The sequence below is a fragment of the Scatophagus argus genome, chromosome 14, assembly GCF_020382885.2.
Source record: "Scatophagus argus isolate fScaArg1 chromosome 14, fScaArg1.pri, whole genome shotgun sequence".
NCBI lineage: Eukaryota > Metazoa > Chordata > Actinopteri > Scatophagidae > Scatophagus > Scatophagus argus.
Genome location: NC_058506.1, coordinates 8,143,031 through 8,157,317, shown reverse-complemented (window position 1 = coordinate 8,157,317; position 14,287 = coordinate 8,143,031). Strand labels below are relative to the sequence as shown.

The following is a 14,287-nucleotide window of genomic DNA, read 5'->3' as shown; positions in this document are numbered from 1 at the left end:
TGACTGAAATATTGGACAGAATGAAATTTTGACCTTGTGATGTATCTAGTGTAGGGGTGGGCAATTATTTTTTCCATGGGGTCACAAGAAAAACAGAAAACACTGTGAAGGGCCGGACCAAAAGACTGAACTTAATTCTGCATATTACTAATTGTATTTCTTTATAAAAAGCAGTAAATAGCATTGTTTTGACAGACTGATAAGAGTATGTTTTAGTTAGGCAATAAAAAAGTGAGGTTGCCTTGCAAAAATGTAATTTACTCATTCAAATTTCCCAAAACAATGGTACACAAAACATGAACATTTGCATGCGTTTCAAAAGTCCGACACACAGCTGTGTCGCGAACATCACAGCTCTTGTCCAAAGCCAAGGAGAAAAAGTCAAAACTTGCCACTTCACATTGCAGCTGAAGCTCCAGATTCCCCGCAATGTCCTCGACCCTTCTCGTCACGGTTCGCCTGGACAGTGGGACATGTTCAAATGCTTCTTTTTTTTCCAGGGTATATTAGTGCTGCAGAGTCCACCAAGCACTCTTTGACAAACTCTCCGTCCGAGAATAGCTTACTGATTTTAGCGATTTTGTGGGATATAACAAATCTGGTCTTGGTTGCTGCATCCTGGATGCGTGAAGCTTGGTAAAAAAGCCTTGCTGCTCTTGCAGCTTAGCTAGCAAAGCTTCCGATGTCCGCGCCCTTTCAGCATCAGTCAAGTTTTTATAGTTCTCCACGTGTTTCGTCTGGTAATGCCGACTCAAATTGTAGTCTTTAAACACGGCAATCTGCTCCCCGCAAACCAAACACACGGCTTTACTTCTAACTTCAGTAAATAAATACTTAGCAGTCCAATTTTTGCTAAAAACCCTGCACTCGGCATCTACCTTTCCTTTTGTTTTGTTTTTTTTAGCGTGATCGGACATTTCTGAGGGCTAACGACGTCTTCTGACAACGATCCAATCATGTGCACGTCTTAAGCCTACGTATCGTGTCAGTGAATAAAGTCAACTTCAAAATAAAAGCAATGCACTTTTATGCATATGTGAAATCAGAAAACATGTTTATTTGATCGTTTCCAAATAACCTTACACGGGCTGGTCAGAGTAAACCAAAGGGCCGTAAAATGCCCAGGTCTGATCTAGTGAAAAGTCAGGGGATTGCTGAAGTCTTTAGAATGCATCTTTTAGGGAACAAGAGTATCTGCAGCATTATAAAATTATCCACTTGTTAAGAACCACAAGTTCAGCACAAGCTGTTTCATCACTAAGTTCAGAGGGATTGATCCTCTGGGGAACATGCAAACGACCAAGCAGTCTTGATATACATATGCTGTTATTACGTGTCACTGAAATGGTTATGGTTATGCACTGAACTGCCATCATCCATCAGTACAGCTGTCCATATATTCAGCCACAGTGTATCCCTGGTTCTACTCTGTCTAGTCACAAACACCAGTTACTTACACTCTATACATGTAATCCCATAAGGCCGATCATTCATTTGCTGTTTACTTGCAGTCCTCCGTGACCACTCTTCTTGACACTTGTTCATGAGTGAGAGGAAGATGAAGCGAGCTGCAAAGATTGGAAATCCATATGTGCAGACAGACACAGGTCACAGCAGCTCCTCAGCCCTGCAATAAAGAGAACGTGATTTATTGAATTATTGAAATCAGACATGACATAAGGCCAGCTGTATTGATGGTAGTGCAGCTCAAAACATATAAAACCAACACAGGATGAGACAGTGTGGCCAGTGGTGCATCCACATGGTAGCAACAGCAGGGCCTCCAGTTTTGCCTAAAGACTGTGGCAAGTGCAGCTGGCGCGCTGATGATGTTTTTTTAGTCATCAGTAATATTTTCTCTGAAAACTGCTGCATATTGTTTGCTGCTAGGTGGAATTAAGCTTTGTGTGCTGGTGGGCTGCTGTGGAGGGGGGGTGGGGGGGTGGGCATTTTTGTGTGATATGGGCCATTGACTGCTTTTCCATAGCTCAGGAACAATAATGAGATTTTTTTTTTTTTTTCAGAATATCAGTGCCGCCATTCAGCGCACTGATTGTGTTTATGAAATTGTGCATACATCTCTCAATGCTGGAGCAGGGGAAGGGAAAGCTATTTTCAAAACATTAGCAAATTGTTTTCTGTTCTTGTGCAGAGATTGATAAGAGTATGTGTTGTCTAAACACACAGACACATACACACACAATCAGGGGGGGAAAAAGCATAAAAAAGCAAGCTAGAGGCTTGGAATTGCCTATTGCTCTTCCCATCCACCAAAAAGGGAAAAAAAATAAACCTACTTAAAAAACATAAAGTATATCACCTTTCTTTCATACCGCCATTAGAATGTAACTACAGTTTATTCAATTGTTTCATAGCACAGGTTTAGTGTATTTCTGCTATAAAAATATCAAATTTACTACAGTTCAGCTTATGTGATTGCTGTTTATTACTCTTCGGTGTACATCGTGCACTTGATGTATTATTGCATTACTGTGCTGATTGTCAAATTTTCCAGATGAGATATGAAAATGACATTGAGCTTGACCTTGCCGTTGAGCTCTTTGGTATATTTCTCATGAGGAGATATCGTGTCAAATTTCTCCACACAAATCACCTTTTATCTGGTAAAAGCGTCTGAATGGCCGTGTTAACCAGCGGACATGTTTATGCTCCTTCCCATGCATGGCAGGTCACAGTGCTGCTCGCAGTGACTTTACAGTCAGCCAAACTGGTTGTCTGAGCTTTTCACCGCCTTGGAAAAGCACGGTGATGTTTGTATCATAATGGCAATACTTTGTGGATGGGTTTTTTGATGATAGCATATCACATCTGGATTACACTGCGCTGTGATGTGGCTCTCGCCTGACATCAGCGGCGTATTCTGGGCCCCTCTGAGGCCATTTCTCTGACATGGTTTTTAAATTTATCGCAAATCCTACAAATCCAGTATGAAAGCTGCTAAACGCATCCTCTCAAAGAAGACTGCGAATAATACTGTGAGTCTGCACAGATTTTTTTTTTTTTATTTTTAAGGCTAGTTAATTAACTGCAGGGCTTTCATTCTAGGGGAGGCAATGCAAGGGAGTGTATTGTAGTGAAAAATAATCAGCATGAGGATGTTTTACAATGGAAAACATTTTGATGTAAAATGTCAGAAGGTGTTAGTGACACACACTCTAACTGTTCTGCTAAAAACAATATTAGATTTAGTGGGCCTCTTGACCTGTTGGTAATAAACAGTCCAACACCTACACACATACACATTCATCTCTCATTACTGTAATTGCTGTCATATTAGTTGTGGAATGCCTTGGCACAGAGAGGACTGGAGATGCACTGCACTCACTGGGAGGTATATTTTCTCCAAACTAGAGACTGCTGGCTGTAAAATGCCTGTTAAAGTCGAAGATTTGCAGCACCAAGTCAAGAAATCATTAATCCTTTGTTAATGATCCCATTGACACTAATACACCCCCACCCGCTACTCCCACCCCTCGCTTTTACTTTGTATTTTTTTTTTTGCTCTGTCCTCCAGTAATAATTGACACTCGTGCTTCTAGAGTCTGTTGCTCACTAGTTTGCTCTAAGGGAGCTATTGATTCTGGAGCATCAGATCCATGAAGACAATGATGATGAACAATGACCAGACAGCTGCATCCTCTGTGATCTGGGCCAAAACTGATGGCCTTTGTAAGCATGTAATGCCTCATCTGGTGGATAATAGGAGCGAAAAGAGGGACATAATATGTGAATTTTCTGAGTCAGTTAGCTCATGGCCTCGTCTGCTTTTCATGCTGTTGGCTAAGTCTAAATACTGAGGCTATAATTACTTTGATTTTAGAAAATTCTATTTCATTTCCATGATAAGCATGGTATTAAATTTGTGTGTGACAGTACCTAAAATGAACTACCTTTTATATAAGCAGGAAAACATGAATACTGGTCACATGGAACAGAAAGTCGCAAATCTTCAGACTTGACATAATATCATATTTATTTATGTTAGGGGAATAAGGAAACATGTCTAAGTAATGAAAATACATTAATCTCATTTGATGGAGTTTTGAAAAGAAAAGTAATTGCATTATAAAATACCTTTAAGTAATGAAAAACAATGTAGACTGGTTATATTAATATCATCTCAGACTAACTAATTTAATCTACAGGATGTAAACAGTTTTTAGATCAATTCGTTCAGCTGGAGTTGTCAATGGGACTATGTTGCTGATTATGAAATTTGAGCTTTTTATTTTTTTAATGTCATCCCAGACACATTTAGGTTTATCTCAAAGTGTCTGTCAGATTGACGCACACTCGCTCCTCTTACAATAATGAAAAGGTCATATGAGCTCAAGAACCGCTTCCAAAATTCGAAGTGAAGATAAGGACACAACGAAGCTCACTGTTGAAAGGAACTCGATAGACTGACACAGCACGCTCTTGTTTGTTTCTTATCTCCACCTTCTCAAAAACAATTCGGGGACCAGTTCCACATACGAAGCTGTCTGCGTTCTTGGCTGCAGACTATTTGCCATTCCCAGAAGGTCATTTGGTTAATGCACATTTGAGTTTTCATGGACTCTTAACTAGTTTTTAATCAGCAATTATTAGTGAATTGGAAGGCTGTGCAGGCGCATGACTCTCTGCCGGCGGGAGAGTGCCCATCAATGTCACGTCAATTTCCATGCCAAAGGCTACATTAGGCCTGCAGTCTGGGAGGAAACAGCCACCTGAGTGCCTCATCTCCCCATCCACAGCAGTCTTCCCATCAACTATTGACTCTATTACACAGCTCTGTCAAAAAAATTTTCCGCTTCAAAAGAGGAGCAACCATTACATGGCTGTGCTGGGAGATAATTTAGTGATGCACATAAAATTAAGTGCATATCCATTGAACATTGCTCATTATTGCTCTTGAATTCCTACAATGCCAGGTTTGTTTGAGGGTCCTGGATGCTTCCCAACCTTTCATTCCATTCCCATTTTCAAGGTATTAACACAGCTGGATTATTGAGGCTGATCTACTATATAAATAGCTGTCATTTTCATCTATATCTAACCTACCGGTAATTGGCAATTAAACATGCAGGCATCTCAGACTAACTCTTAATTACCGTTAATAAATGCTGAGGGGCCCTGAGGTGTCCTTGCAAGCTGAGGATGGGGGCTGCGAGTCTCCTGCAGAACCACAGCACCGCATGAATATGCATGGCAGCCAGGTATTCTTCAGCTCTCTCCTCTGCTTTTCAGGCCGACGCACACAGAGGGGGCAGCAGAGCGCCTCTTGAAACACCACCTCTTCATTACACCTCCACAGCGGCCGCAGCGTTGTCACCATGCTGCATGCTCGCAGTGGCATCTCTGCACACCGCGGCATGTTTGTGTTCGCCAGGAGCTGTCACAATCAGCCTGTTAGCACTGGCCCATGGGAAATTTACACAGAGCTGCTGGTATGAGGTGAGGCCATCACATGAGCTGGTGACATGCTGCCTGACGGGCTCATATTTGGTAGAATCTGTGTGTGTGTGACTGTATGTATGCTGCCAGTCAGTTGGGGAACAACCTCAATGGTTTTGGTTAAATACCAAATGAAGTAAACTTGAAATTATTGAGATGAAAAGGAAGAAAAATGCAAGGAATAGGTTTTGATGCTTTGAGAAATGTTACTGATCTTCACACACAACTTTGATTGATCAATCATACCGTACAGGCCTTGTAAGTGAGATAAGATAAAAGTGATATATTTCTATGGTGAGGCCCTGCTGCTCAGATATTACTTGTAATATTTTTTACTTTAAAACAAACTTTGGTTCCACAGATTAATAACAGCTTCCCTTTCTCTGCTGTGAGCTGACATTTAGCTCCCATAATGACTACTGATTGTCTTGCAGTGTTCCACCAAAGACCTGAATCCTTGTATTTAAGGGCCGATGAGTGTTGAGCTCGCTGATCGTAATGGCACTTTTAATTAGCACTTAATTAAAAGCAGGTGGACTGGAAAGGTCAACCAGTTAGGCCTCTAAGTTAAAAACACAGACAGTACGAACTCCAACCGTTTGATGAATTTGTCTGCTAATTACAGTGACCATGATGTGGACCAGACTCCAGTCAGATGCGCTGTAGGAACATCGGAAAATCATGAAGCCACAGACATTTCTCAATCAATTTGAACATATTTTCTCCTTTAAAAAAATGTTTTCTTATAAATATGCTCACTGTAATCTTACTGGTCTTCTAGATTGTTTGACATTTATTGAATTGAAATAAAACAAAAACTGTATTTTCTAAATAAAAAAAAACAAAACAAACTCATTGAACCAAAAACCGCAGGAAGACTGGGTATCCAAAGTGTCTGACCGCCATGATACATGCTGTATTTCATCTGCTCTTTCATCACATTTGTATGTACATGCACATACCTTATAACTGGGCACACTGGTCTGACAGAGAAACAATAGTCCAAACTGTCAACTGGATAATCATTATATCCATTACACAAAGACACAATGCAAGCATGGCTGGGCTGCAGTGTTATCTAAACTTCTAGTCCCTCGGCTCTGAAAAACAGAGCAGGGTAACAGTATTGATCTCAGTCAGAATTATAGATCACCTTGTCTAAATGAGTGATGAAGCTGTTCGACTGTTGGACTCACCTGACAGGCACCTGCATGGAAAAAAAAAAGAAAAATCCTGATCCCTGAATCTCAATGCAACAGCAACATTATGTTTAACAATCAGGATGTATCACAGTAAACACAGACAGGAAGATACGTTGGATCTGCAGGAGAACACTCATTACATTATTATTATTACTGTTTTACTTAGCTGCGTCTGTGTTTGCCAGAACAAGAGTCACTTCTTTTGAGATTTCACTCTTTAGGTTCATCTCGCAATCAGATTTTTGTTCTTTCACCTGAAAGGAAATTCTGCAGCACTTGAAACACACGAAAGGTACACCTCAACACTTTGTGTGTGTGTGTGTGTGTGTGTGTTGCACAGCTCTGAAAAGGCCTGTCATGCAGCAGCAGCCTGTTTGCTCATCTACTCATCAGATCCTCAGCCGTTTATACGCTGAGCCTCAGCTAATATTGATGCTCTCCATGTGATACAGCTGATGAAAAATAAAGCGCCGGTGGACGCCGCGCTGCATCCTCCCCAGCGCTGCGAGACGCCACTGAGGGGCAGCAGAATTACACGCCAGCTCTTGTTTGTCCAACGCTTCCCTCAAATGCATTTTAGTGCTCAGACTCAATTAGTCCTGCTGACTTATGAGTGACCTCAAAGGATCACAGGGCAGATATGTTGAGAGTGTGGTTGAGTGAAAATGTGGAATAAAAATAAATAAATAAAAACAACAAATTCGGTTGTTTGTAATAAACAGTCTAGTGTCAGTATCCAGTCATGGGATGTCAGCAGATGCTATGGAGAGTGAATGTCTCTTCGATGTGATGGTTCACTATTGAAATGTTGAGATAAACATGTCGGCTCTTTCCTCATCTTTAGCAAATGTGTTATGACAAATAAAAATACAATGAAACAGTGAAAACAAGTAATATAACAATTCAGTTTATTTTATTTATTTTCCAGACAGACACATCAATTTCTGGACCACAGTAGAGGATGGAAACCTTTCACAGACATTTTTTTGTCAATATTATTATTTGAAAATACAAATATAAAATTAGACTTTCCACATTTGATATGTGAGAGACCCCCATCCATTATTATTATCATTATTATTATTCTTATTATTTTTAGTATATTTTACAACAGGGCTTAAGCAAGCCATATGATAACCTGAAAGATGCTTTCAGATGTCAGTCAAGTCTGTCTGTCTCTCGCCATAAAAAGTCGGTTAACATAAAAAAAAAGGGGCAAGTGTTAGGAATGGGCAGACAGCAGTGAAGAGAGCTCTGTGCTCAGCCTGCAGAAACATGGAAGCACAGCAGAGCCTCACACTGCCGTCCATGCACTCTGAAGAGCTTCCAGGCTCCCCTCTAGGCCACGCGGTCTGCTCCAAACTCGACAACACGCCAGGGGTGAACTCTTGTGTTGGTGAACATAAGCTAATAATGACGGTACGACCGTAACATGGGAGTGAGCTGCGTGAGGAATATTCTGTATACAGCTGAGGTCTCCAGTCTAACTTTGTTCAGTTCAAATGGGTGGAAATTGCAAGTATATATTCATCTATACACATATATATATATTGCAACTGTATATTTAGAAATGAGCATGGGGTGAGATGGCAATGGTTTGGACTGAAGGGGAAATTCACCCTAAAACACGACAGTGTGGCTGAGCTTGAGTTATTTCTGTCACCTTGAGGAGTTCAGACTACGTTTGTGAACATGAAGTGATCTTTGTCATATCCTGAAACAAGAGAGCCGACACTCTCAATGGCGGAGTTAGTGAGAGTCACTTTGTGGACTGGGAGACTAACTTTGTGGTCACTGTGACAGTATCCGGTATCTCTCTGAGATAAGGGCACATTGTCTGGTTTAAAACCATTAGCACCACTATGAATAAGCCTCTTTTGGGTATAAATGCTCAAGAACGTTCAATGAGCCTTCAAAGTCAGTCTAATTAATTAGAAATGGAGCAGAGGCTGAAACAGTCCTTGTCTGATGTCCCAGGTTCTTGGGCGACGGTTGTTCATATTCATAAAACAGATTTGAATCCCAGATGACAGAAATCTCACAAGTGCTTGTGGTTTCAGGGTGCGATTTTCCCAGAACGGATGGGATAAATTGTTTGGCCATTGCCTAGCACTTGCCTCAAGATTCAAGTTTAAATGGATACGGTAGTACACTACAAATGTCAACACCTTCCAGGTTGACTTTTTTTCTTTTTTGATTATTTTTTTTTCTTAAACCAAGATCCCTCCCCTCTCCCCAAATGGATAAGCTAGTCTACTAAGATGTGAAACATTCATCAGCTGTAAACTGCTGTCAGTTTGAGATAAAATGAAATTACAGCAACAGAGCCATGCTACCTTAAAGTCCAAGCTACAGGATCACAAAACAACAGAAGAGTCGGTTCTTATTTTGGGAAAATGAGTCATTTCAGGTTGTATTCTTTCAGTTTAATTCAAGTCTAAGCCACCAGGCACTGTAACAGTGAAACAAACAAAACATTTTATACTTGTTGCACTGTTTTTCAGATGAAATGGCAGTGAAATTGGAATCAGCTACAACTCCTAATGAGCTTCTTGTATTTGGTTTGAAGTATAGTTTGTTATTTTTAAATACTGAGATAAACTTAAGGGACGATGCTGCAAATGAACTGGAGGAACGTGCTCAGAATAAACCAAAACTAGTTGGTACAGTCAAATGACTCAAATGTTTCCTGTTATATGTAGTGTTTTCCTACTGGTGAGACATTTCGACATGAAAATGTGCAAATGATGTGAACATAAGCATTAATACTTGTTATTTTTGAAATAAATGGCTTTTAGCTTTCCTTTGTTTTTCTATAATTTAGGGGCGAAAGCATTTTTTAATGTGCTACCTAACGCATCAATTACTTCATTATTCTACAGTTGTCTTTCAGGGTAATTTGTTTATTTTCAAATCATACCCTGTACTGTATACTTGTTTGTCTATCAGCGTCACTAACAAAGCTGCCATTACTGTACATACTGTCTGTGCTCTGACAGCCAGACGCGAAGAATCAATAGACATTAATGTTGTTTATTAATCTAACAGATTCAATTTTAAGACCCCATGAGGTGAAATAAATGAAATAACTGATATAAAACCTAAATTATGTTTTATTCAAATTATACTCAAAAAATAACTCAATCTGTGACTGGAGTGTGCACACAGCTTGAGCTGCTAAATTGAATTGGCTTGTTTATAATAGGTTTGTTTTTGCTTGAAACACAGCTGCCTGTGTAAATCCAGCAGGTCTGAATCGTGGACATGCTTTGACATGGTGTTTTGAGCATTTCAATTCAAGCTTTAATACAATCTATTGCTGCTCCCATTTAGCTTTGCAATGAATCTCAGATTTAGGGTGCTGCTCCAACATCAATAGGTGAATTTAACCAGCTAATAATCAACCTTGATTCACAACTCATTCTTCAACACTTGCTAATATTCCTCTGGAGGTTTTCTGTTTAGTTGAGTCTTTTGCAGTTTTTTTTATTTTATTTCTACAGTAACGCCTGGATAATGTCAGTATGTGTTAACAACACTGATAACGGATTGAAATGAAAATTAATTCCCAGAACGCTAAAGTTATTGGAATTACTGACGCAAGATTTGAGAGAGATAAGAGATCAAAAACAGTATTATCTAAAAACAACTGGGAAATTTCCAAAGTGTACAAACATTGAAAGATATAACAGGTTGTTTTAACAGCACTGTGACTGATAATATGACTCTTCTGGTAATCATTGGTATGTTTCTTAAAAAAATATGAAATATTTTTTCACATAAAATCTTTTTCCATGATTATAGCTTGTGTCCCCTATTAAAAAATAATCAAAAACACGTTTTGCATATCTAGCATTAGCATTTAAGGTAGTATGGCACACCCCTTTTAAAACATTCAAGGGTGGGGATCCAAATAATGCCTTGTGAACAATTCCATCTTACAGCAACTGTTTCTCTATTGTTCATCCATGAGAGCTTTGGTTAGCTGAAACCATGTGAGAGTGGCAAAACCAAACCAAAAAGAAAACATACAGGGAATAAATTACAATGAACCTCTATCAAAATAATTGTCTGCAAATCTCAGAATAACATGATCATTTAGAGAAAGGTCTATCTTGACTGGTCCTAAATCCACTATTCACTACAAGTATTATATTAATGAGTCCTATATAACATCTACTTTGTAAGTACAGGAGATAGAAAAAGAGCGCGAGAGGGAGAGGGATAAATATGAGAGAAAGGAGAGGTAGAGCAAAGGGAGAACAACAAAGACCACTACACTGGTATCAAAGACAGCACTCTGTTTACAAGTTAACTGTGATTTCTTTACACACTAATGAAATACATGAATGATCAACAAAAGAAGTAGGATCTCTGAGGATGGGGAATGGAAAGAGAGAAAGCAATGGATGCACAGTACATTTTAATAGTATATTACAATTATTAATATATAAACCACAAAGTATCAATAAAACTCTGATTAAACTTGAAATCAGCAAAGAAGCATCTTTCTTTTTTTTTTATAGTTTTGTATTTCTTATTTTCTTTTACATTTGAACATTACAAGGGTTTTTTTTTCTTTAACTCTTTAAATTATTACTTGATCACACCTCCATGTCAGTTACTTTAGAAGTATCCAGCATATTTCTTTACCTGGTTGTTTTGAAACAAAAGAACTGAGACAAGAAGTGGGTAAAATGAAAACAACAAAATACACCTGCTGCAGGTAAAGTAGTTCAGAATACACACCATTCAGTCCATCAGTGACTTTAAGAAGCGGTCTGCACTCTGGAGCATATTATCATTAAATGTTTGTCATGAGTAAAATCATTAACCACGCATACTGTGTAAAACCTGGTGCAGCCACAGATAGTGAATAATTCAGTGTCATATTTCGACCCTGTTTAAGTTTCTTTTGATGAGACATGGGTCTAATATATAAAGAAATCCAAGTGCACACTGCAACATGTCAGTTACTATTTCCCAAGCTGTTAACTCACCTCAAAACTTTTGAAATGCTTTGTCTAGCCGAGAATATGTTTACCCAAAAATCCTTCATACTATCCCAAAGCACAGGGCCGTTTTTAAAAAGCCAACATATACATGTGCAAATAGGAAAATGGCCTGTACTTTACTACTCACAGTGCAATGATTACTCGCTTTATTACCTGTCAGTGTTATCAGTTATTTTGCCACTAGAATAAATTAAACCTGCCAATGATTCCACGATAGAACTCACAAAGGCTGAGGTATGGTATCAAAATGTTTACTTTCCTAATTCATTCAAAAAGAACTGATTCAGAGAACAAGCATCACATAAAGGCTCGAGCACAGAGCCCAGATATTATTGTGTTCCAAAAATGAATCAGGAACAAGCAGGATGAAACGAACAATAACATACAGCTAACAAGTTCCTCTCAGGAGTATAAAAGTGTCAGGATGCACAGAGCACTGTAAAATGCCTGGTTCAAGTTCTAATCTTCACATCTAAGTACAGTGTGCTTTGGATTAAATCGTCTTTTTTTTTTTTCTCTCTCTCTCTCTCTCTCTCTCTTTGAAATGATACTGATGTCTTAACAGTTAGACAAAAGATACCAACCAGGCTGTTTTTTTCTTTTTTTTTTTTATCTCTTAAAACTGTGTTGACTTTACTCACCGTTTGTAAATTTGCTGGTATGACACTTGTAAAATTATTCAGCTTCAGTATTTACAGAGCAAGTGTGTTCTGTTTGTCTCTGGGGTCATTATACCGTCTTCCAGCAGAAAAAAGTATAATAATAACTGTTTACAGCTTTTTCTTCTATTCACACGCTATAACATGTTCTTTTGACACACCATCACAAAAATATGCTATTCTCTCACTGAGTTGGTTATATGCAGTGACTGGAATAATATGTACAGCTACATTTCTTTTTCTCAAGTTTGAATTCACAATGTAGTTATATGAAATTTGTTATAGCATATATATATATTTCTAAACAACAAAAACAACACTTATAAAAAAGGACCATAAAAATATTGGAGTCCTCTTTGTATTGCCCAAAAATAGGTAATTATGGTTAACAATGAGACATCACAAGAAATAAAACAGCTACTAAGGTTTATTACTTAGATACCCTCTTTAAATTTTCCTTAAAATTTTTTTTTTCCTCTTAGTCTCTCCACACTGAACTCCTTCTTCTTCTTCTTCTTCTTCTTCTTCTTCTTCTTCTTCTTCCCCCCCACCCCCCGAAAAGACTGGAACATCCAATTGTTTCTCCTTTACACTAACCAATACAAAGATGAAGACGTGACTTGCAGATATTCTTGGCTATGACCCCCATACGTCAAATTTCAAATCAAAATCCATTTACACAAATATACTGTAAGATAAAATAAGATGACAAAAAATTAAGGTTAAACTAAAAAGACTTCCTAAAAACTAATCAAAACAAAAGCTAACAGAGGAAGGAAATAGGTGAGTGAAATCGACGTGAAACATCATACCAAACCAGGTTGTAAAGTTATAGGAGGTTTGGATTATAGTACAGCAGTTGTTATTTTTCTGAGATGACTGACGTTTTCTTTTCTTCTTCATATGGTTCCGACTTTCGCTCTTTTTGCCCTGGTGATGCTGTAGTGCTTGAAGTTGGATAGCATCACCTGCACACAAAGCCAATTAGAAACTTCGTCCTGTCTTTCTTGGGCCACCAGATATACTCTGCTGGGTGATAAAGGGAAACAAAGGATGGCAACAGCATTAGAAACCATTCATATAATTGGCATTAATCCTGACCGTACAAACTGTACTCTAAAAAATTTGTAGTGACATTTAATGGCAAAAATCTGCGGACATTAATATGACCTCCAGTTGAAATATTTTGGACGCCTGCTGAGGCTTAGTAACACGTAACAAATGTGACAGCAATTATCATTAAGTGCAGCAGGTCAAAACTCGCTGCAGGCATAACATCAATACACACAATTAAAGAACTGCCTGTTTAACAACTTGGCGCATGTCTGCTCACACTTTTTAAAAATCTATACTTCTCAGTTACACCACTAGTTAATCACGTTCACAAATGTTCGACGCACATCACACATCACAGCTACAAAAACACAGCTGGAAGCGGACAAAAAGCTCGAGACATTAAGAAAGGGTTTTACATTGTACATATGAAGGACGGAGTTAGCAATAAAGATGAATTACAGCAACAAAATAAACATGATGAAACTGAAATATTTGGCACCTCATAGACAATTACTGTTTGGGAAATATTTAATGACTGAAGGCTGGTGACTTGTTAGTCAAAGGTTTGGATTTGAGGTTATTTCAGTCTTAGCAATAGAAAACATTGCTGATAGTTCTGTCCTTGGATAAGCTCGTATAATCAAGTCAATCACACCATAAGCTCGGATGTGACATACTGTGAAATATGCGTAAGGATGTTTTAGGATGGAAACATTTCAAAATGTTGAATAGAAAAAGAAAAAATGCAGAACTGATGTTTGTTTGTGTGTGTGTGACTGTTCCTTTACTCAGTCACACAAACAAAATGATCATGACTTGAATTTGTTTAAATTACAGACGATCTGTCAAATCTGTCAGGACATAAACCTGTCGTCACACTCACACACACACACTTCAC

The 14,287-nt window shown here is 38.5% G+C and overlaps 1 protein-coding gene across 8 annotated transcripts in view; it reads right to left on the bottom strand.

Moving 5' to 3' along the window:
• Window positions 1-8,643: 8,643 nt before the first annotated feature.
• Window positions 8,644-14,287, bottom strand: part of LOC124070381 (RNA-binding protein Musashi homolog 2) — a 230,565-nt gene continuing 224,921 nt past the window's right edge. For 6 of the 8 annotated variants that reach the window (XM_046410251.1, XM_046410254.1, XM_046410255.1 and 3 more), the window contains one exon: window positions 8,644-13,362. Coding sequence is in view for 1 of the 8 variants with exons in the window: in XM_046410253.1 (XP_046266209.1) it covers window positions 13,318-13,359 (42 nt within the window). In the remaining 7 variants the exon portion in view is untranslated. The remainder of the gene's footprint in view (window positions 13,363-14,287) is intronic. The other 2 variants (XM_046410253.1, XM_046410252.1) reach the window with 1 other exon arrangement.